Here is a 21281-nt window from a genome sequence, read left to right on the forward strand (position 1 = left end):
TAGATTTAGACTTAGACTTGTAGGCGAGTCGCTGGGTTTCTCCAGGACATTTGCATCCTTTTTTTTCGTGACCTGCTGGCCAGTCCCCAGGCGAAAAGTAGAAGTCCAAAGTTCAGGTCCCCTAGAATGACGTGTGGGCTCCCGCGCCGACCGACCGACCGACCAAGTCCCGGACTCCCGGAGGTTAAATAGCGGGGGTTAAGTGGATGGCTCGTTCAGTCCTAACCGAACGCTGCAACGGATCGTACCGTCGGTCATTACGGTACTGCATCCTCTTTAAAACTCCCAACACCAGCGGGTGGTTGTGTTTGTTTGTTTGTGTGCGACGAGAGAGAGAGGGAGTGACCAACATCGTCGCGGCCGTCGACACGGTCATGTGATTACGTGGCACTAGCGACAGGCGCGCTAAAACACACAGAGCGGAGGGTGAGAGCGTCGGAGAGTTATTCTCCCGCACTGTTAGGCGCCAGTTAGTCAGAACCGTCGGTGGTGCTCGGTTCGGAAGTTCGCGGTGACGCGTGCCAACACAGGGCACGTCACTGTCAAGGTTAGGGGCAACGCCGATACAGTTAGGCCCCACCCGAACGGGGGCCGTGTGCAGCGAACTGCAGTGAAAGCGGTCCCGCCGGTCGAATGGATACCGCCACGGTAAGCACGAGAGACGGACAGACATCTTCTTCGCAGGAAAAAAAACAAGATCCTCCATTGGCGGTGCGGTCAAGTGACGAAAATATCATGCACCTCTGGCATGCACTTCGGCCAAACGGCGCGAGGTTTATTTCGGTCTCGGTCTCGGTCCACGTGGGTTACTGCGTTGCCAGTGCGTTCTGCAGCCAGACCGCCTGCTGCGACGCAATGCCGTTCGGTGGATTGCGTGGTGCAATTGTGCATCGCAATCGTGCGATCGATCGGCAAACTTTCGCCATTCGTTTGTTATCGTTTATCGATTCTAATCGATGTTTGCCTTTGCGAATGCAACCAGGGTACAATTGTTGTTGTTGTTGGCGCCTGTCGCTTGCCACACACACTTCCGGCCGCATACTTGCATCACGAGTGCCTTCCGATTCCGCCGGCATGGTATGACTTAATCGCATTTCTGCAATTGCATCAGACACTGGCAAACGGCGGGGCAGGTCGCAAACGGGTTCGAAGGGATATTGGGCGTGCGCCAAATGGGGAATCGGACGGGAAACGGACCGAACTTTGGGGAGCGTTCAAGGATGAGTAAGTGAATGACGTAACAAGGGGGGGGGGGATAGATATTTGTAAGGTGTGCCATCTTCTTATTCAATCGCTTTACGATTAGCCATTTTCTAGCACACGATCGATCCATTTACAATAAACGACGGTTTTGTAGGAAGCTTTCAGAGCGCGATCGCAAGCGCACTACATTGTTGTGTTCGTTCTTCTCCGTGTGCTCTGTGGTGATGCGGTCTCCGATCTGCGCGGGGATCTCCAGCTGCTCCGTAATCGCGGACGCATTTTGCTTATCTAGCCACCAGTTTCGTCGGCACTGTTTTCCCAGCAATTAATAAACCTGAGCGTAGATGCCCCTTCCAAGACCACATCTCAACCCGGGTACGCTCATGGTGTCAACCACCCGCGTGCGGGGAATTCCACACCGTACGAAACCTGCATCTTGCCCAGACGGCATCGCTAGTGAGCTGGGCGGAACACTCGCTCACTTTACCACACGCTGATTAGCGTGTAAAACATCATGCACATATTGACATAAGCGCTGGGCATCAAGGTACTCTTGCCAGGAACGCTTTTATGTGGCTTGGCATCGTTCACGGTTTGAGATGGTGGGTAATTTATTGAGGAAGGTTCGCAGTTCCCCCCGGAGGCAAATAAGTTCAACATCATCTAGATGAAATCTTTTTTTTTGGTTTTTTCAGTAAGGTTTTACATAAATTATTGAATCAAAATTTATATGAAATTAATCAAGCTTCTGTTTTTGAAGATGCATTGAGCGTACTTTAAAAAAATCAAGGACGCCCTTTGTGGTAAAAAGGCTCGAGCTTTAGCTTCCATGGACGAAGCGATCAGAATGTCGCGTCCATGAAAGGAAAAGCTCAAACAAGCCTTGACGATGATGGATCAAACTAATGTGATTATAATCAAGGATGATCCTCGTTTAGTAGATTAGTACGATCGACTTTCTACTTACCTTAGCCAGCGCCCTCTGTAAGCGACATTTAGACACTAACTTACTTTACTGAAAGACAGCTCTCAGAGAGAGCTGCGTGATCGTACCTCAAACAGCTGTGTCACGATCAGCTGGTTTCTAAATGACGTAGAAATATGCAAGTGATAGGCGTTTTTTTCTGTTGTTTTCCAAACATTCACGTTCCAAAACAATGTGTTTTTTGTTGATGCCAATGATATAAGAAGCAGCACGAGCATGACTCGGCATGGAACAGAAATGTGTTTTCCGAACGATTACGATCCCTAGAACCGCTTCCCATCCAACTACCGCATGGTGATGTGCGTTATAATGCAAAACAATTGTATAATGACCAGCAGTATGTTGCTTTTGGAACCCCTCATGGAACAACAGCTGCAAAACGGCTGCTTGTTTACCGATGATCGCCTTTGATCAGCGTCTTTCCCCACCTCGTAACAATTGACTTGCGCGTCCATCTGCGACCATTCCGCAAAATGGACCGACGGTGACAAAGCTCCGCTAGAATTGATTGCGTTGGCATCTTTCCAGTTGCTGTGTGACCTTGAGATTTATCGTCTCCTGGAAGCATCTTGGCATCAACTCTTCCTTCATTTCAATCGGGATTCAATCCAGCATGTTCCAGGAAATCTAGCATCCCTCCCCGGGGCCCCTGTCCTCCCACAGCCCGTTCCAATCATCAGCACCAATAAAAAACAATCAAGCTAATGTTCGCGTCGGGTCTGGGTGCAATGGTTCGGGATTTTTTATACGAGTGTTTCCTTTGTAATTACATTCCAGGCCAATGGCGCCGCCACTGGCGTCACGTGGACCAGCAGCCCGGGACAAGTCGCGCTGGTCCAGGGACTGGCCGCCAATCACTCAACCGGTGATGATACCGAGACGGCGGAGCAGAGTCCAACGGCGGAACTGCGGGAAAAGTGGGGCCGCAGTATCGAGTTCCTGCTGTCCTGTGTGGCCCTGTCGGTGGGTTTCGGTAACGTATGGCGCTTTCCGTACACGGCAATGGAGAACGGCGGTGGTGCGTTCCTGATCCCCTACCTGATCGTCCTGTTCCTCGTCGGACGTCCAATCTACTATCTCGAGATGGTGATGGGACAGTTCTCGAGCCGAGGCTGCGTTAAGGTGTTCGATTTGGCACCGTTGATGCGTGGAGTCGGTATTGCCCAAACGCTCTCGCTCGTCGTCATCCTGGGGTACTACGCGGCCATACTGGCCATTGCGGTGCGTTACTTTATCGCTTCGTTCCTTGATCCACTGCCTTGGGTTCGGTGTCAACCGCAGTGGGACGGTTGCGTTGATTCGGACTTTCGTGGGCATGTGGTCAATGGGAGTGGCCGGCCATCGGCCGAGTTTTACTTCGATCGTGAAATAATGCACAGCTACAAAACGCTGGCCGAGGGTCTGGGGCGTCCGGATTGGCAGTTGGCGCTTTGTTTGCTGTTCTGTTGGATCTGCATCGCCGTGGTGCTGCTCAAGGGGATCCGGAGTTCGGGCAAGGCTTCTTACTTTCTGGCCATCTTCCCGTACGTCATCCTGTTGGTGCTGCTCGTCCGTACGAGCACCCTGGACGGGGCTGGCACTGGCATTAGCAAGCTTTTCACCCCGCAGTGGGAGAAACTGTTGACGGTGAAGGTAAGCTCCGGTGCTGCAGTGCTGTCCCCGTAGGTATTCTATCGCGTTCTTCTGATCCACAGGTTTGGTACGCTGCCGTGACGCAATGTTTCTTCTCACTCACCATCTCCCTGGGTGCCGTTATCGTGTTCTCTTCGTACAACAATTTCAACAACAACATCTACCGGTAAGCCACGGGAAATTAATCCAACATTAGCGCAGATAATCCCCTTGCGAACCATTTGCCGCAAATCGCATCACAATCGGACGCTCGAAAGTGCCTCAAATCGGCGATTTAAATCCAGATTAAATGAGAAATGCTGTTCACGGTCGCTCATCTGCATCGATGGTACCATCGAGTGCCCATCCCATTGGACATCCCTAGCAAACAGTAAAGGGCCGTGGTATATTTGCCCACTTGGCACTTTTCACACTTCGCCCCCCCCCCCCCGCGTCTTGTAGCGCGGAAACGCAATGGCGGCCTCGTGAAGTGGTGCTAAAAATTCCTATCCAACGGACTCGGACCCCCGTCACTCTGCTTGCTGCTTATTCAGCAATGTCTCGGTTGCATGGCCCCGTTGGCGCCGTTTTGTACCGCTCAATGGTACAACAGGCGAACATCTGTGGCAAACTTGTTCGGTGTTGGAGTGAATTTAAACAGCTGAAATCCAGCTGTACGTGTGGCGGGCGTTGGATTACAATAACATCTTCCGAGAGAACGGTGTAGTTTCTTGTTTGACGAAGAAGAAATGACAACTAACCTTGGCCAAGACAGTGAATAGCTTCATTCGATCCTTGATCGATGAACATCGATTGCTCTGTTTTAATCTCGTTTCATTTACTCAGTATGCGAAAAGCATATCCACCCCTGCAAGAAATTGACCGTTTTTACTGTTTTTTTATGAAAAATCTAAATTTAAAAATGTTAATCTCATGTCATTCAGCTTATAACATTTTATTCTACTTTCTTCTGCATTTACTGTTTCTAAAAAGACCCATTAGAAAAAAAGTTATGCTAGAAACAATCGAGTAATGTCATTTGTTAGATGCATCTTAGCTGCTTCATTCAATTATTTTTGGCAATAAAGCCAAGATATGGGCCTCAAAAGATGCACTGTGATTAAAGAATTCAAATGCACCGATAAAATGGATAGAAAAGACGATAAAATGATTATTTTGCCGTGAAAACGATACAATACATTTGAGGTGGATAAACCTTTTTTGCACTTTGTTGTCTAAGAAATGATTGAATTTCAACTTTCAACTACATTAAATTTAAGATATAAAGATTTAACATTGCTTTTGAAGAAAAAATACCGTGTAAACTCATGGCAAAATATTCCGATTCCAAAGTGATGCGATGATCATCTCATGGCTCGACACCTTCACCTCGATCCTCTCCGGTATCGTGGTATTCGGCACCGTCGGTAGCATCGCGCACGTGACCAAGACCAAGATGGAGGACATGAAACTGGAGGGCCCGGAGCTCACCTTCATCACCTATCCGGACGCCATTGCCAAATTCGATGCGGCACAAAACGTTTTCGCGGTGCTGTTCTTCCTGATGTTCTTCCTGCTGGGGCTGGGCAGCAATACCGGGATCGTCACCACGATCGTAACTGCCGTACGGGACCGTTTCCCTCGGATCGCCAACTGGAAGGTAGTGATCGGGGTGTCCCTGTACGGGTTCGGTTGTGGCCTTCTCTATATCACTCCGGTAAATAGCCAGGTCGCTGCGATGATTTAACGCCTTTTTTTAACAATTTTTATCACTTCCTGGCTTTTCGCACTACTCGTTTCGGGGCGTTTGGGGGACTTTTTTTCACAGGGAGGTCTGCTGTTGCTGAAGGTGGTGGACACATATGGTGTCACCCTGACCACGCTGACACTGGTCATACTGGAAATCATTACCTTTTGCTGGATTTACGGTGTCGAGCGGATCACGAGGGACATCAAGTTCATGTTGGGCCGTTCTACGGGAATCTTTTGGCGCATCTGCTGGAGCTTCCTGACGATTGGTATCATTTTTGCGATCTGGTTGTTTAGTTTCATCGATTTCAAGTCGGATAGTGTTCCATTTGGCTATAACGGTAAGTTACTTGGGAGCGGTTCGCGTTGCACAAACTGTCCTTAACATTCACTGCCCATGTCTACCGAAATGCAGTATTCGGATGGTGTCTGTTCTCCTTCATCATGCTGCAAGTGGTGGGCTGGGGCCTTTACGAGGTTAACATGCAGAGCGAGCGAGGATTTTGGAAGAAGGTGCTGAGTGCCACGAAACCAACGGCCGATTGGGGTCCCGAAGAAGCGACTACAAGAAGGCTCTACCAGACGGAGATGGCCACTGCGCCACGGTACGAGTTGGCCACCGCGGATGTGGTGAAAACAATTTTCGGCAAATTTCTTCCCAAAACCATCGTAATCTCGGGCGATCATCGCAATGGTGCATAGTACATATTCCCGGCAGCAGAATCGGGGGCTTTCAATGCTAAATTGCTATGTTATTTGTTATCCTTTTATTGAAAGTTAATTATTTTCTTTTTAATGTTATTTCGTATTTTATGCCGAGAGAAATCCATCGGTTGGTAATCAACAGTAGATAGACTTTGAAATCGTATACTTCCGTTGGGTGTTAATCTACTGCCCACATCTACTATTCAACACCTCCTCAAGTGACTTAGCGTGTCTGTGCAAATATATATGCTGCCACATATAAAGTATAATAAACTCTCTCCAAACCATGTGTGACCGAAGTTATTATCGATTCTATCGCATTCTAATAAAGAAGTACATGTACATCTTCACTTCTGTATTGCTCATAAGTTTGTTTTTTTTTAATGACTCAAGCTTCCCCCTACGGGAATCGGGTACGCCCCTGTACCCCGATTGACCGTGAACTATTTCCACCACATGCCAAAGTCACAGTGAGTAATGCAAGGATCGCTTGTGCGATAGCAAATTTCCAAGATGTCGTGCAAATCCCGAGCCGGTGAGTAAACGAAACACAATCGCCAAGTTCCGGTGAATTGCATTCTGATGCAATTTCTTGCCTTTTCCCGTAACATCCTACCACACACGCGAAGCGGAACGAAGCGATGCAAGTGCAAACACTCCGCCAACAAATCGATAATTAGTACGGCACACATGCACTTCTCACCAGCGTCATTCGCCGGTGGTGCTGTGTGCGTGGTTTCCTTTATGGGTTCCAGCTGGTGACGATAAAGAAGTGTTGAGCACCAACATGTGCGTCCTGTGTACGAAATGTTTTCCAAGACAATCATGCATGATCCTTTTAATAGTTTGTGCGGTGTTTTATCTACTTTTTTTTTGGTTGGCAATAGCATTATCCTAACCAAGGACTTTAGCACGCAGCATTACCGGCTAAAGTTAGTATACGGAACATTACCGTAGTCTACTATAGCTAGCATTGAATATCTCGTATTTTGTCCCCTCCCCATTGAGGTTTTTGGTTTATTAATGTAACATTCTAGCATCACCGTGCACCGTGCACACAAACTTCTTCTTCTTGCTTCCCACTACGTAGCACCTTGGCAGTGGCCAACTGCGCCAAACGGTCACGATGGCCGGCACGGTGCCAAGCTTTTTAACGATCGGCTTGTCGAGCGTACGACCGGGCGAACGATCGCTTCCGCCTTCATGCGGTAGGGCAAGATCGGCGGCGATCCGATCGCGCACACCCTGATGGCGATGTCAAACGCGATGCACCGAGGCGGTGGGAATGGGATTCCTTCCTTCGGATCGGGTTTTTGCTCGGACTCTTCTGCCTCTGGTACCCCCCCCCCCCCCCCCCACCTCATACCGCTTAGTATACAGAGAGAGAGAGAGAGAGAGAGAGAGAGAGAGAGAGAGAAATAAAGCGGGCTTAGTAATGTGAGATGTGTCTACACGTTAACTATTAAACTACTCACCGATGCAAAAACGGTTCGCTGTTGGTTTGGTGTTGGTTAGTAGTGACGCTCGGCAGCCTGTGGCCAGCTATTGGCCACACGCCGCTCAGCATTATATCAGTGGTATCGCCGCGTTGCAGTCCGATTAATTCCACTCCGACCGTGCTGGCGAGAGGACACAAGGCGCACAGCAAACGGTGACCACCACGAGTCATAGCCACTGCGGGGGGACTGCTCCTTGCTCCTGATCAACCTCATAGCATCCTTGGTGCACCGGCGTACAGTGGTAGCGGTAGTGGTGCAGTCGTCGTCCTAGTAACCACTGCGGTGTGCGAGTGCATAGTGGTAGCGCGTTTGTGTGCAAGGATTCAACGTAGCAAGCCGTACGAGTGTCAGAAGGATAACGAACGAGGCAGAAAGCAAAAAAAGCAGAAAAGAAAAGAAAAGAAATGGAAAATCAAGCGTTTCGCGTTGGCAAAGGCGAATCGCCCGTCGATAATAGCTCCGATATGTCGGTAGGTGTCACCATAAGCGGTGTTGGTTAATAGCTTTGACCGGTGACCTGAGGAATGGTTCCTGATAAGCGCCGGCACGTGCCCCATCGTGTGCTGCTTCCCAGAACGGACACACGTTCTCGGGCTCTCTCTCTCTCTCTCTCTCTCTCTCTCTCTTTGCGTGTTGTTTGTTTTGCTCTTATATTCATAACACCGGGCAATAATGGTGATTTGTAAGTGATCGTGGTGGAGTGGCACCACACCGTGCAGGCATCAATAATATGCAGCTTTGGCAATGTGCAATGTGTATGCAGTCTCGTATGTGTTGTGCATTTGTGTAGCGTGGGGTTGATGTTGAAGTGGAAAAAAAAAGTTAGGGTTTTCCCCCCACGGTGGCACCATCTGGTCAAACAGCATTCAACACACCCGGGCGTGCGCTCTCTCTCCCTCGATCTCTTGCTGCCTCTCCTGATCAACCTGGCTGCCACTTTCTTTCAACCTATCTCCACACCTTTCTCTTCTTCTTCTCCCGCTCCTCCTCCTCCTCCGTGGATATCTGGGATTTTCCATCGCCGCGCCGAACCGGCGAGCAGCAGATGGAGTCGAACACAACGATCGAAACGGATAGCGACACGAAGACGATCACGGGGCCAACCCGCGACAAGTGGGGGAAAGATATCGAGTTTATGCTGTCGTGCATCGCCTACTCCGTCGGGTTCGGTAACATCTGGAAGTTCCCGTACACGGCGCTCAAGTGTGGTGGCGGTGCGTTCCTGCTGCCCTACCTGATCGTCCTGTTCATCGTGGGGCGTCCCATCTACTACCTCGAGATGGTGCTCGGCCAGTTCTCGAGCCGTGGTGTCGTCAAGCTGTACGATCTGGCACCGGGGATGCGCGGTACGCTCTGTCAACCCGAGACGGCTTCCTGCAAATGGTTACTAAGCAATAACGACTGGCTTGTCCTATATCTCGCACCCTTGGCAACAGGTATCGGAGTAGCCCAGACGATCGCCATGTTTGTGGTCCTGACGTACTACGCCCCGGTACTGGCCATTACGTTCCGCTATCTGGTGGCCTCGTTCGCCAGCACACTACCCTGGAGCGTGTGTGATCCTAGCTGGCCCGACTGTCTAAACTCCTCGTTCGTCGGCAACCTGAACATCTCGAACGTCACGAACACGCTGAAATCGTCCGCTGAGCTGTACTTTGAGTAAGTGCCATGGTGACCGCAAGAGGACGCATTATGGCCAACGCGTGCACTGTTTACGATCCTTATCGGGCGTTGTTTTACAGAAAGAACATTACCCACAAGGCCCGGCTGGTAGAGGACGGGCTTGGTACGCCCGACTGGCGGTTATCGCTGTGCTTGCTGTTTGCCTGGGTCGTCGTTGCTGCGATACTAATCCGGGGGGCGAAAAGCACCGGTAAAGCTTCCTACTTCCTGGCCATCTTCCCCTACATCATCATGGTGGTGCTGCTCATCCAAACGCTCATGCTGGAGGGTGCCTGGACCGGTATCTGGTTCTTTTTCAAGCCCCAGTGGGATAAGCTGCTTACGATTGAGGTAGGTTCGGTACGGCGCCTGCCCCGTTTGCCCCTAGCGGGTAGGCAATACGCATTACACGATACGATATTTCCCGGTTCAGGTTTGGTACGAGGCCGTCACGCAGTGCTTCTTCTCGCTGTCCGTTTGCTACGGTGGTATCGTCGCGTACTCATCCTTTAACAATTTCCGCAACAACGTGTACCGGTAAGATAATGATCCCGTCCGATGTCTCGCTGCCTCACGGGTGGCTGACTGATGCCACCTTCATCATCCATTTGCAGGGACGCCGTCATTATATCCTGGCTCGACACGTTTACCTCCATCATTGCCGGGTGCATCGTGTTCGGGGTGATTGGTAATTTGTCGCACACGAATGGCCAGCACATTCAGGACCTGGCAAAGGATGGTCCGGGTCTAACCTTCATTACGTACCCGGATGCGATCGCCAAGTTTCAGGTTGTGCCGCAGCTGTTTGCTGTCCTGTTTTTCCTGATGCTGTTTATCGTGGGAGTCGGCAGCAATCTGGGTGTCACTACGAGCATCATCACCGCGATCCGGGATCAGCGTCCCGAGCTGAAGCATTGGGTTGTGGTGGTTGCGATTGCAACGATCGGATTTTTCCTCGGACTTATCTACCTAACGCCCGGTGGCTTTGAGTTTCTTGATGTTGTGGATGGTTTCGGGGCCAAGTACATTTCACTCACGTTCGCCGTGCTCGAGCTGGTGACCGTTGCGTGGATTTACGGTGTCGATCGGATCTGTCGCGACATTCGGTACATGTTGGACAGGAGCACTTCGCTCTACTGGCGGTTGTGCTGGGGTTTGATCGCTCCGCTTGCCACAATGATCATTCTCGTGTACAGCTTCATCCACTTTCAGCTTCCAAAGGTTCCGGTGGGGTACAATGGTAGGTACCAGACGGGCAGATACTGTTGCCAGTTGCTCCGGCTTTCGGTTCATTAGAAAGCCCACTAATTGTTTTTTTTACCCTCTTCGGTTGCGGTTTAGCTTTTGGATTCAGTATTTTCATAATTGCCGCGCTGCAGCTACCTGCCTGGTACGTGTACGCCATTTACTGCCGGCGGCTCCGCCACGATGAATCGCTACGGAAAGCAGCATGGAACGTACTGAAACCGTTGGCCAACTGGGGCCCGGAGAATGACAGTCTGCGGGCGATCTATCGCACCGAGGAGGAACAGGCTCAGGTTAAAGAGGTGTACCCACCGAGCGTAGGCCAGCGCCTCCGGAAGCGTATGTTTAACATGAACTGAACGGGCGACCGCTTCGGTAGTCCGTTCTCTTTGTAAATCAGAATCGACTAAAAAAAAAGTTTAGTTAGTTTTAGTCAGGGAGTTTTTCTTTATCCTAGAAATAAGTAGCTGCGATGTATTAGCCAGCGTTTAGTCCAATTGCACTATAGCGTGTGTGTTCAGATTGTAACCGATAAGTTTGGAAATCTCTATTTATCGAAATCATTGTAAAGTGCACTGCTGAAGTAAGGCATAGAGCATTTATGTCGTTCGTTCGTTCGCCACTCGTTCATTTCTCACTTTCTCACCCTATTCTGCTCGCATAAATTTCGTTTCTCTGCTCGGTAACAGTGCAGGGAGGTGTTAGAGGACGGAAAAAAGCATTCCAAATGTTTACTTCTTTGGCGCTGTTGCTCTGGAAATTTAATATCCCATCCACCCCACCCCGCAAAACTGCTAACACTAGAATACTGATCTCTGAATTGATGCAAAAGTAGACCTTATTCTCCTTAATCATTTGTTTTTTTTTTTATGGTGACTAAAACAAGCTTTATATAGTGACAACATTCGATAAAGGTTATTTAATAAAAAGAAACCATAATAAATCATTTCTCGCCAAATAATGGATACACTCTTTTAACATTCGCAACCCGTACTCCACAAATCTTGGCACGATTGGAAACCCCCAAAACCTTCAACTCCGCTGAAAAAAACGAGCCAAAAGGGGAATCCCTCGAATCAAAACACGCGCACATATTGGCATACCACCAATGGGAAGGCATTTCGTAAAAGTCATCCGTGTTCAGACGGGGAAATCCGTGGAGTCGGCCACGCAAAACACTGCAGGTAACGGGTGGAAGCACTTTTGGAATTGGCAACAGAAACGGCACAGAAAGGACGACAGTTAAAACGAAGACAATCATTCATCCTTGGAGCTGGTTACCGTGGCTACCATTGGCTGGGCTACGCTACGATCGATCTCAGCAAACAGAAAGTTCCCCTCCGTTGGGGAACTCGTAGAGAGAGAGAGAGAGAGAGAGAGAAGGAGAGAGAGAGAGAAGGGGAGAGAGAGAGAAGGGGAGAGAGAGTGATAAAAGAATTAAACGAAAAACGAAACCGGGTTGTGTGGGCGGCAAATGGGTTAGAAAATCCCCTTTTTGCCCGGTCGGTTGACGCGGTACTTTCCCTCCGCGGCCACCATCTGTGAACACCGGAGTGAGCGCACGTACGTACGTGATGTGGCTTTGCTGTTCCCGGGGCAGTGGGGCAACGATGCCAAGACGCTTCTTGACTACATTGTGTGCGACGTTTGGTAGGAGCTTTTAATTAGCTATAACATCGATCTGATCGGGGCTGGTTGGGGGGATTCTTTTTTTGTTCTGAAACGTGACACCGGCACGCTTGTTTGGTGTTTTCAACTATCGACACAGCGGTGTGATATAATCAATCAAGAGAAGCTTCATGCAATGGCCCATATTGTTTCTCGATGGGCTTTTGGCCGGGATGCGTTGTTGATGTACCGCGTGCTGTTTATTCGTGCTATCAGTGAATAGCGAGCTGATGTCTTTTCTATCGATACAATTCGATCAACAACAATCCACATTTCGAGCGAGCTGCTCGTGACCTGCATCAAGTGCATTTCTAGGGAATTGTCAAGAAGCTCCAGTTGACTCCTAGATAAGATAAAGGATCTCACCGGGGGGGGGGGTTGATTCTGAACAGCTCTATTTAGCTTGCTGCCATTGGTTCCAAGTATCACATCCCTCTAAAGCTGATCTTCCCTTTTTCGGGTGGCCTTGAGGGACTTGCTGCCACTTCCAAAATCCGAAGGCATCGCATCAAGTTTCAGTTTCTTCCCCAAACCAGCAGATCAACTTTACAACCGCCACTCCCGCACACTACCGACTCCCCCGCCATTCTTCGCAATCTTGAATCAATTTAGGCTTCGCAGCAAGACAAACTTTACAACCGTCGCTTCTCCTCTTCGATGTGCGTCACGGCGCTATTGGCCCCCGGGAAGACTGAATTGGAACCAAGCCCCCCACGTCGGACATCCCCCTAAAGAGACATCCGCAGCTGGCAGTCTATTTCGTTGCTTTTTTTTTTACGACGCCTTAGACAAGATAACAATGGATGAACCAGTGGGCTCTTCCTTGCTCCAAGCTATCACGTAACGTACCGGTGTGCGACTGGTGAGAAAGGTCGGTTCCGGAGCGTTTACTGCCACAAATGGGCACTAGGCTTCGGTGTCGTATAAAATCCGACCCACAACATTAGAGACACTATGTGCCGAAGAAGTTGCATTCCGGCCCGGACGGCAATTTCTTGGAAAATCCGCTATCATCACCCTTGCCGGGTGCGCCATAAAAGCGTTTGGCTGCAGGATCGAGGTAGAATAAAGATAAACTCGTCGATGAAGGCCACATCGGTCCATCCGTCCGTTCGACCGGGTCCCTATTTGTCAACCAATCGATGTTTTACAGGAAATTGTGCCCCCCCCCCCCCCCTCGACGGCGTGCCCTTCGCAGTGGATTAGTTGCTCGGTGAGTGGCCTCGCACTGGTGCACTCTTGTTGTTGTTGTGTTTTTTTTTTTATGGCACGCCGGCGCACGTTGTTTATTTGCGTACATTTGGACTTATCTTAACCAGATTGGCGATATGAACTGGCTCGTAACTGGTTCGGCGTTGTATGTAGGGCACGACTCATCCGTCCTTTATGTCCGTGTGGGGTTCAAATATTTACTCTCGAGCAGTTAGAGCCCTCCCCCCGTTCGTTGAAGGACTTCTGGGGCCATCGACAGCAGCAGCAGCAGCATCTTTGAAAGCCGCAATTGCACTGAGCACTCATCGAAAGTGCTATCACCCCAGCGGGGAGGGTTCATCATCTTGTCCACTGGCGCACGTGGCAAGGCCGACTGAATGCTGCTGCTGCTGCTGATGGTTCACCTTTTCCGCCAGAAAGCTTAGCTTGGGGCGTGGGGACACCGAGCCCGTTGTGATTCCCTCGAATCGGTTCGTGACGTCATTCCATAACATTCATCATCGCAGCAGTCCGGTTTGTGTGCCAAGGGCTTGGCATCTCCATCTCGTTACAGCCTTCGGTAGTAGCTCTTCGGTTTGGATACACATTTCAATTCGAGAGCGCCATAAAACATTGAACAACCACCGAATCCAAAAACTTCTCCCCCCCCCCCCCTCCTCCATCCACCCTTGGCCACCGGTGAACACGTACGCGCACGGTACAACCCCATTATAGATTCGATCTCCCCATTCCTCGTCGTTGGAAATGTTGGAGCAGGTTTTTGGGGAATTTCGCGATCGCCACCGGGCGAGCGTTATGGAATCCGGGTACCACCCGGCTTTAAGAGTTGTCTGTGATTTTCGTGCCTTCCACCCATCAACGCAGGTAGTGATTAAGATGTATGATGGAGTAACCGCAAGTCGGGTATGGTTTTTGCCTCTCATTGCATGATGACGGTAGGTTCTGGGTTTCTGCGGAGGCTCTAGCAATGGAATATTTCCATTGCTTCAACTGGTGGCTGTGGCTATAGAATGGCCACAGTCATTGTTGCGTGAAGGGGGAGTAATGCAAGAAATAATCCGGATTAGGCGGAATGACGAGCACAGGTGTTTGGTTTGGTACGATTTCGATTTCTTAGAACAACATCGCCGGTGGTAATCCTTTAATTTCGTGTGTTTAAGCTTTATTACGTGGAAATCTTCCTGTTATGTTAAGGTTTTATGAGATTACGATGTAAGCAAAAGAGAATTGTTGTGAAAGAAAATAGATATACACAGTTTTTATTATCGTCTTTCCGTTGGTAACTTTTATAATATAAAAGGATGTGTATTATCTACAGGATAATGGTCCCCTAAATCTTATTTAGCGTGATAGAATCAGATTTCCCATTATATAATAAGAATGGAACGGAATAATACATTATTCTTGTATAACATAAACATTTTTTATGACTTGTAATCGATTTTCTAGAAGATGTTTTAAGTATTAAAATTAAAGCAAAAATTTGTTTACAAATAAAAATCCAAAAATCGTTTACTTTTGAGTATTATTGATATTATTTATTGTGCCTTGGACCCAATAAAAGGTACGATTTAAGATAAACAGAAACTCATACATTCAATGCTTACTAAAAGCTGAACACTGACTTGACACAAAATGCTTATTACAAGCTGAAAAATCTGTACATCCATTAGAAAAATATCCACAAAACTAAGTACCAATCGGAACGGCATCAAAATCAACATTTGCCCTCAAAACTTCGTGGAAAAAAAAACATTTAACCGAAAATAAATCCCAAACATTTTTATGAGCCATCAACGAGAAGGCAATTAAAACCCGTCACACCAGATTTGAGTAAAATGTTTTGAGCAAACAATTTTAAATGTATTTTTCTAATATCTGCCCTTGCAATTACGTCGATTGTGAACTTGCTTAACCATCGAAGGGGCCACAAGGGGGTTTCTCTGGCCATACGCTCATGACATGTTCGCTGATCTCGCCAACACATAAAAAAATTAAACGACCCTGTACGGATCGAAACGAGGAAGCAGCCCAACACACACTCACACCCAAGACCCACGGCACCGAGACAAACTACCAACTCAAATTGTAATCTTTTTTGCAACATCTTATTTTTGATCTTATTTTATTTGATCTTATCATCTTATTTTTTGATGATTGAACTAATTTTTGAAATGAAACAAAAGAACGAAAGGCATGAACCTGTACGGACGTGTGTATAGGGAATTACTACTACTAATGCTAGTACTACTACTACTGCCGTTATAAGCTCGTTAGTAACCACTTTACTACTCCACGCCTCATGTTCACATCTTAAAGTCAAATCTGCACCCGCTGGCGTGTGGCTTGGTGTGCCTTTTCAAGCATTTTATTCGTTCTCTTCTCGACTCCTTCCCTCTATCCCCCTCTCTTATTCAACCAATTTGCAGCTTGACTTGCAACTTTTTTGTTTTTGCATTTTGGCAAACGGCCGATCAGGAGGAGAAGGAGGAAATCGCGAACAATTATATGTGAAGAACCGGGGGGCTCACCATCATCAGAGGCACCACAAACCACGCGATGCTTTTGCGTAAACCTGCGAGCACAACAAACGACCGTCGTTGTCGTTGTCGGCATTAATTGATCCTTGGCGTCCAATCGGCGACCGGCCATTCCAAAGTGCGATGGGAACCTGAATTTGGCTGAACCATCGGCCGACGTGGAAGGCGTAAAACCAAAACAGAGATTTAAAAGTCCCCCCCAAAAAAAAAACACGATAGAAGACGAAAAGGGGGAAAAAACTACCAATCCGTCGACACTATCAGCCCGCGGATACGCGAATAACGCGACCGGAGGCGCAAAGAGACAGATAGACGGAGAGCGAGAGACAACAGGCGCACCACCAGGCTGCGCGCGCAGGTTGCAGATTAAAAACGGAAAGGTAGGAAGGCAGGCAGACGGGCGGACAGGCGACCGGGCACGCACACACCGGGCCGACCGCAACGCACGGAAAACCATCATCATCATCATCATCGGGAACGGGTCGTCGCGAAAGCTATAAACTAATTGTTCCGACTGCCGGAGCACCTCACAAGCAACCGAACAGTCGAGCAGGTCGGAGCCCAACACACAGCCACTACGATCGGTCCAGAGATCGCGAGCAGCAGACAGAGAACTGGGCGGTCTGCAGTGCAGTGAGTTGCGTTCTAACCGGGGAGATCGAGTCAGGGGCCCATCTTCCTCAAGCTCAGCGCAACAATAGCTTTAAGCTACTCCGTGGTCCGGTGGTGCCGCAGTGTTACTACTTTTTCGCTACCTCGCTACTACCTGAACCTAATAACCGTGACCGTGTGTTCGGAGTGAGTGTCAAGTGCAAATCGGCCTCGTGCCCACTGCGGTTAGAGTGTGTTCGTCCGTCTACGTCTACGTGTGTTTTCCGCTCGCGAGTGTCCTTCAGCGCGCCACGCTTCGGTGATAAATGTGTCGAATTGTAATTGCATTCAATAGACGGCTACTGAACGATACGAAACCCGGATCGAATGCACCGGAGCCTACCTAAGCCACAACGCGGCCACTTCTGAGCTGAACGTTTGTTCAGTGTCTGTTGCGGCGCAGGGTTTTGCGATTTGATTTGCCTCGTTCGCGGCTCACAGAACCGGACGTGCCTCTGTACTCGATCGTACCGGAGCACCGGACTCACAAAACTGAGCAACGAAAAGCCTCTGGCAGCCACCCGTTTATCGCATTCCCGTTTCTACTGTCCACCCAGAGTGAGTGTGCAATGGCGGACAATCCGGCGTTCGTTACAACCGACGACGATGGTGCACAGGACCACAGGCCAAATGGTCAAAATGGTACCGCACCTCCACCGATACTGACGCTAGAGCCGAAAGTGAAGCCGGAAAAGGATGCACCACCGGCAGCAGGAGAACGCCAGAAATGGGACAAAGGGGTCGAGTTTCTGATGTCCTGCATTGCGCTATCCGTCGGACTGGGCAACGTGTGGAAGTTTCCATCGACGGCGTTCCGGAATGGTGGCGGTGCATTCGTTATCCCGTACCTGATCGTACTGCTGATCGTCGGCCGTCCGATTTACTACCTCGAGATGATCATGGGACAGTTTTCGAGCCGGGGCAGCGTCAAGGTGTATGACGTTTCACCGGTCATGCGAGGTAAGTCCGTCGGTGCGCCGCAAACGTGTTCGTGGTGTGTGGTGTAAAGTAAATACAGGATTGATTGTGATGCTCGCCAGATTGATGCCAGTGCGATGATGATAAATGAGTGAACGGAACGTGGAGCTCTTGGGAAATGCGTTTACTTTCCACCGGCCTACTAGATTGGCTCGTGCACAGTTTGTTCGGTGACAGTTGCGTTGTGATGCACTCTTTCGGATTCGAATGTGAAAGCGTCTACCTTCCGTCGCGTAGAATGCGCTCTAGAACGTTTTGGTCACTTCCTCGTCCCTTTCCTTCTTTCCTTTCACTTTTATAGCGCACATTCCAATCGTTCTTAATCCCCTTTACGCCGCACCGCTGGAGTCGCATCACTTATCAGACGATAGGTTAACGCCATCCATCGCCAAATTACTGTCAATTCCCGCCGAGTGGGAGTGTACTAATCGATTTATGGTGCCGGTGTTTCGCCATTCCATTTTACACGTCCGTCGTGACGACAGTAATTGCCGCCACCAATTTCCCCAATACACTCGCGTACCGTCTAGCGCTGCTAGTGGGAAGCACCGCGAAGACACATTCCTGGGAGAGACATTCGCCCGTTATCTGTTGCTTTACCACCTCGTTCTATCGTCTTTCCTTTCTCCCCCAGGTATCGGTATCGCCCAGATGGTGTCGATTTGTGTGGTAATCGTGTACTATGCCGCCACGATCGCCACCGCTATCCGGTTCTTTATCGCTTCCTGTGAAAGCCCACTGCCCTGGGCGAGCTGTGATGTCAGCTGGACCGGCTTCAACTGCGTCAACTCCTCCAGCTCGGGCCCAGCGCCGCTGTTTAACAACTCGCTACCGGTGAAAACATCCGCCGAACTGTACTACACGTAAGTTCTTAATCAGTTCGACCTAGTGGCTTTTTGGGGCCAATGGGAAACTCATATTTTTGTTTTTATCCCTTTCGCCCCCTGAACAGCCACTCGGTGACCGGTGAGGGACTGCTGACGGAGGGCGAGTTCGGTGTGCCGGACTGGAAGCTAACGCTCTGTCTGCTCTTCATCTGGGTCACGATGACGATCATGATGATCAAGGGTATCCGTGGGTCCGGGAAGGTCGCGTACTTTCTTGCCCTCTTCCCCTACGCGGTGCTGGTTACGTTTGCCATCTACGCTTTCACGCTCGAGGGTGCCGGCCAAGGGCTCAAGTACTTCATCACACCGGACTGGGACGAGCTGCTGAATGCAAACGTTTGGAAGGAAGCGGTCTCCCAGTGTTTCTTCTCACTGTCGATCTGTTTCGGTGGTGTGATTGCGTTCTCGTCGTACAACAACTTCAGTAACAACATCTACCGTGATGCTATGATTATCTCGTGGTTGGACACGTTCACTTCACTCCTGTCCGGAGCGCTAGTGTTCTCCATCATTGGCCACCTGGGACACCTGACGAACGAGACCGATTACACGAAGGTGGTTCGGCCGGGGAGTGGCCTTACCTTCATCACGTACCCGGACGCCTTGGCCAAGTTCGAGCACGTACCGAACCTGTTTGCGCTCCTGTTTTTCTTCATGCTCCTTACGCTGGGCGTCGGTAGCTGCACCGGACTGATCACCAGTGTGATAACGGCACTGCACGATAGTGCACCGAGGTTAAAATCGTGGAAAACCGTCGTCACGATCGGAGTGCTTGGATTCGGGCTGGGCCTTCTGTTCGTCACACCGTCCGGTTCGAAGCTGCTGGACTACTTCGATTACTACGGAGTGCAGTTTGTGACGCTTACGTCCGCCATCTTTGAGCTGTTTACGTTCTGCTGGCTGTACGGGTTTAAGAAACTGTCGCGGGACATTCAGTTCATGTTGAACCGTCGGACGGGATTCCTGTGGCAGGCCTGCTGGCGTTTCATCACTCCGATACTGCTGATCGTGGTGCTGGTGATCGGACTGGTCAAGAGTGATCGTCCGGAAGGAATCGATGATGTGTATCATGGTAGGTAGTCCGCGAATCGGTGTACAGTCTTTCTCCATCACTTATTAACTTATGTATTGCTCTTTCTTTTACCACAAACAGTCCTCGGATGGTTAATCTACGTCGGCGCCCTGGTACCGATTCCACTGTGGGCCTGGTTTGAGATCCGTAAGCGTCCGGAATCAACGTTCGCGAAACGCGTCATCGCGGCCACGAAACCCCTCTCCGATTGGGGTCCCGAAGAACTGGAGATCCGCAAAAAGTATCTGGAGTTTTGTGACAACTTTACGCCCCTCGAGTCACGCTGGACGCGAGTCCGAAAGTTGGTGACCCGCCGAGGTGACAAAACGTACAATGTGGCCGTCTAGTGCTCGCGAACGGTTTTGAGCTCGATCAGTATTACTAGCAACCGATTGAACGCAGGGAAAGTGAAAAGTGATCATGACTGCATTGCCTCCTCACATCATCAACCCGACGATCGTCCGTTCCCGGCCGGCCTGGGTTGATTGTGCATACCTTCAAATTACCTTCAAACAGTGACGCCAGCGGATAGTAACTAAGCAGTAGACTACGCGCCATACGCGATAAGGTCATTGGGCGCATTACGAGCTTTCCGTGGTACGCGGGCGCTGTTCGCCATTGTTCTGGCCAGCCACCTGGCCGGTTCCCGCGTGTTCGGTGATAATGATCAGAAGAGAGTTGGAGATCTATCTAACCGCCGCAATCGTTGATTGAAGGGAAGCAAGCGAGTGGAGAACCGGGAAAGCAATAGGAAGAGTGACGAACACTGACGAGCGCTTCCAATTCGCAATATGCGTGATATTTGTATTCTAATTATTTGACAGTACAGTGCTCGTGTGTGCCACAGGACAGGAAATAGATATGGATGGAACCTTTTAAGGACGCTTTATGCAGCAATTGTAATAAGTTTTAATCTATTGTATGTAATAAATGAGACCTGTTTTAATGAAGACAAATCACCATCTGTTTGGATAATGTAAGCTAAATCGGGGTAAATTGGTTCTCAGCAACCTGTAATCAGTCTTTGCATAGCCGTTTAATGATGACCTTGATTGACGCTGCGTAGAAATTGAAAAAATTTGATTCATCTCTACCTGTTTACGTGAGAACGTCTCAAGGTTGGTGGCATGGATTTAACCTCGCATATTAGTACAACATCAGGTTAACTGTTAGGCAGTTGTAACATCATTACATCGTATGTTTTCGTCACCATTGTGTTCATTCTTATCATGATTTTAGAGGTTTTTTTATCGTACAATCTTCTAATGCTCAATTGCGTTGACCAAGGTCGAACTATTTTTAGCTATTTACTATTTAACGATCATCTAATTCAGTACAAAACGATGCTTTAAAATTACCTTTTCGTCAGCAATCTACTATCAAAAACGACTCTTTTTTGGTAAAAAGAATAACAAAATATCTCCCACGATTCGCGTACTCCGTTCCGTGTTCGCATCACCATTTATGACAAATTATCCGCCGTTTGTGGTTTTGCGTCAAACAAAAAAGAAACAAAACAACGAACGAACGACCACTAATAGGCGCAATTTGTGCACGGTCGCCTCGCTGGTCGAGCGCGGGAAAATGACAATTTTGAAGCGCGTCCCGGGCATG

General features: G+C 49.3%; 2 protein-coding genes across 2 annotated transcripts; both read left to right on the forward strand.

Annotated features, from left to right (window-relative positions):
- Positions 1-8: 8 nt before the first annotated feature.
- LOC126574446 (uncharacterized) lies at positions 9-20623 on the forward strand. Its single transcript, XM_050234648.1, is given in 15 exon segments — positions 9-648; positions 2966-3820; positions 3883-3986; positions 5153-5889; positions 5964-6249; positions 7968-8022; positions 8795-9411; positions 9495-9765; positions 9848-9951; positions 10029-10654; positions 10756-10998; positions 17103-17690; positions 18343-18571; positions 18661-19667; positions 19749-20623. Coding segments are annotated over 15 exon segments (6003 nt in total). The 5' UTR covers positions 9-633; the 3' UTR covers positions 20015-20623.
- Positions 7840-11605, forward strand: LOC126577817 (sodium-dependent nutrient amino acid transporter 1-like). Its single transcript, XM_050239774.1, has 7 exons — positions 7840-8222; positions 8795-9098; positions 9189-9411; positions 9495-9765; positions 9848-9951; positions 10029-10654; positions 10756-11605. Exons 1-7 carry the CDS (start codon positions 8157-8159, stop codon positions 11016-11018), a joined length of 1857 nt encoding a protein of 618 aa, XP_050095731.1. The 5' UTR covers positions 7840-8156; the 3' UTR covers positions 11019-11605.
- Positions 20624-21281: the final 658 nt, after the last annotated feature.

The sequence above is a fragment of the Anopheles aquasalis genome, chromosome 3 (genome assembly GCF_943734665.1).
Source record: "Anopheles aquasalis chromosome 3, idAnoAquaMG_Q_19, whole genome shotgun sequence".
Lineage (NCBI taxonomy): Eukaryota > Metazoa > Arthropoda > Insecta > Diptera > Culicidae > Anopheles > Anopheles aquasalis.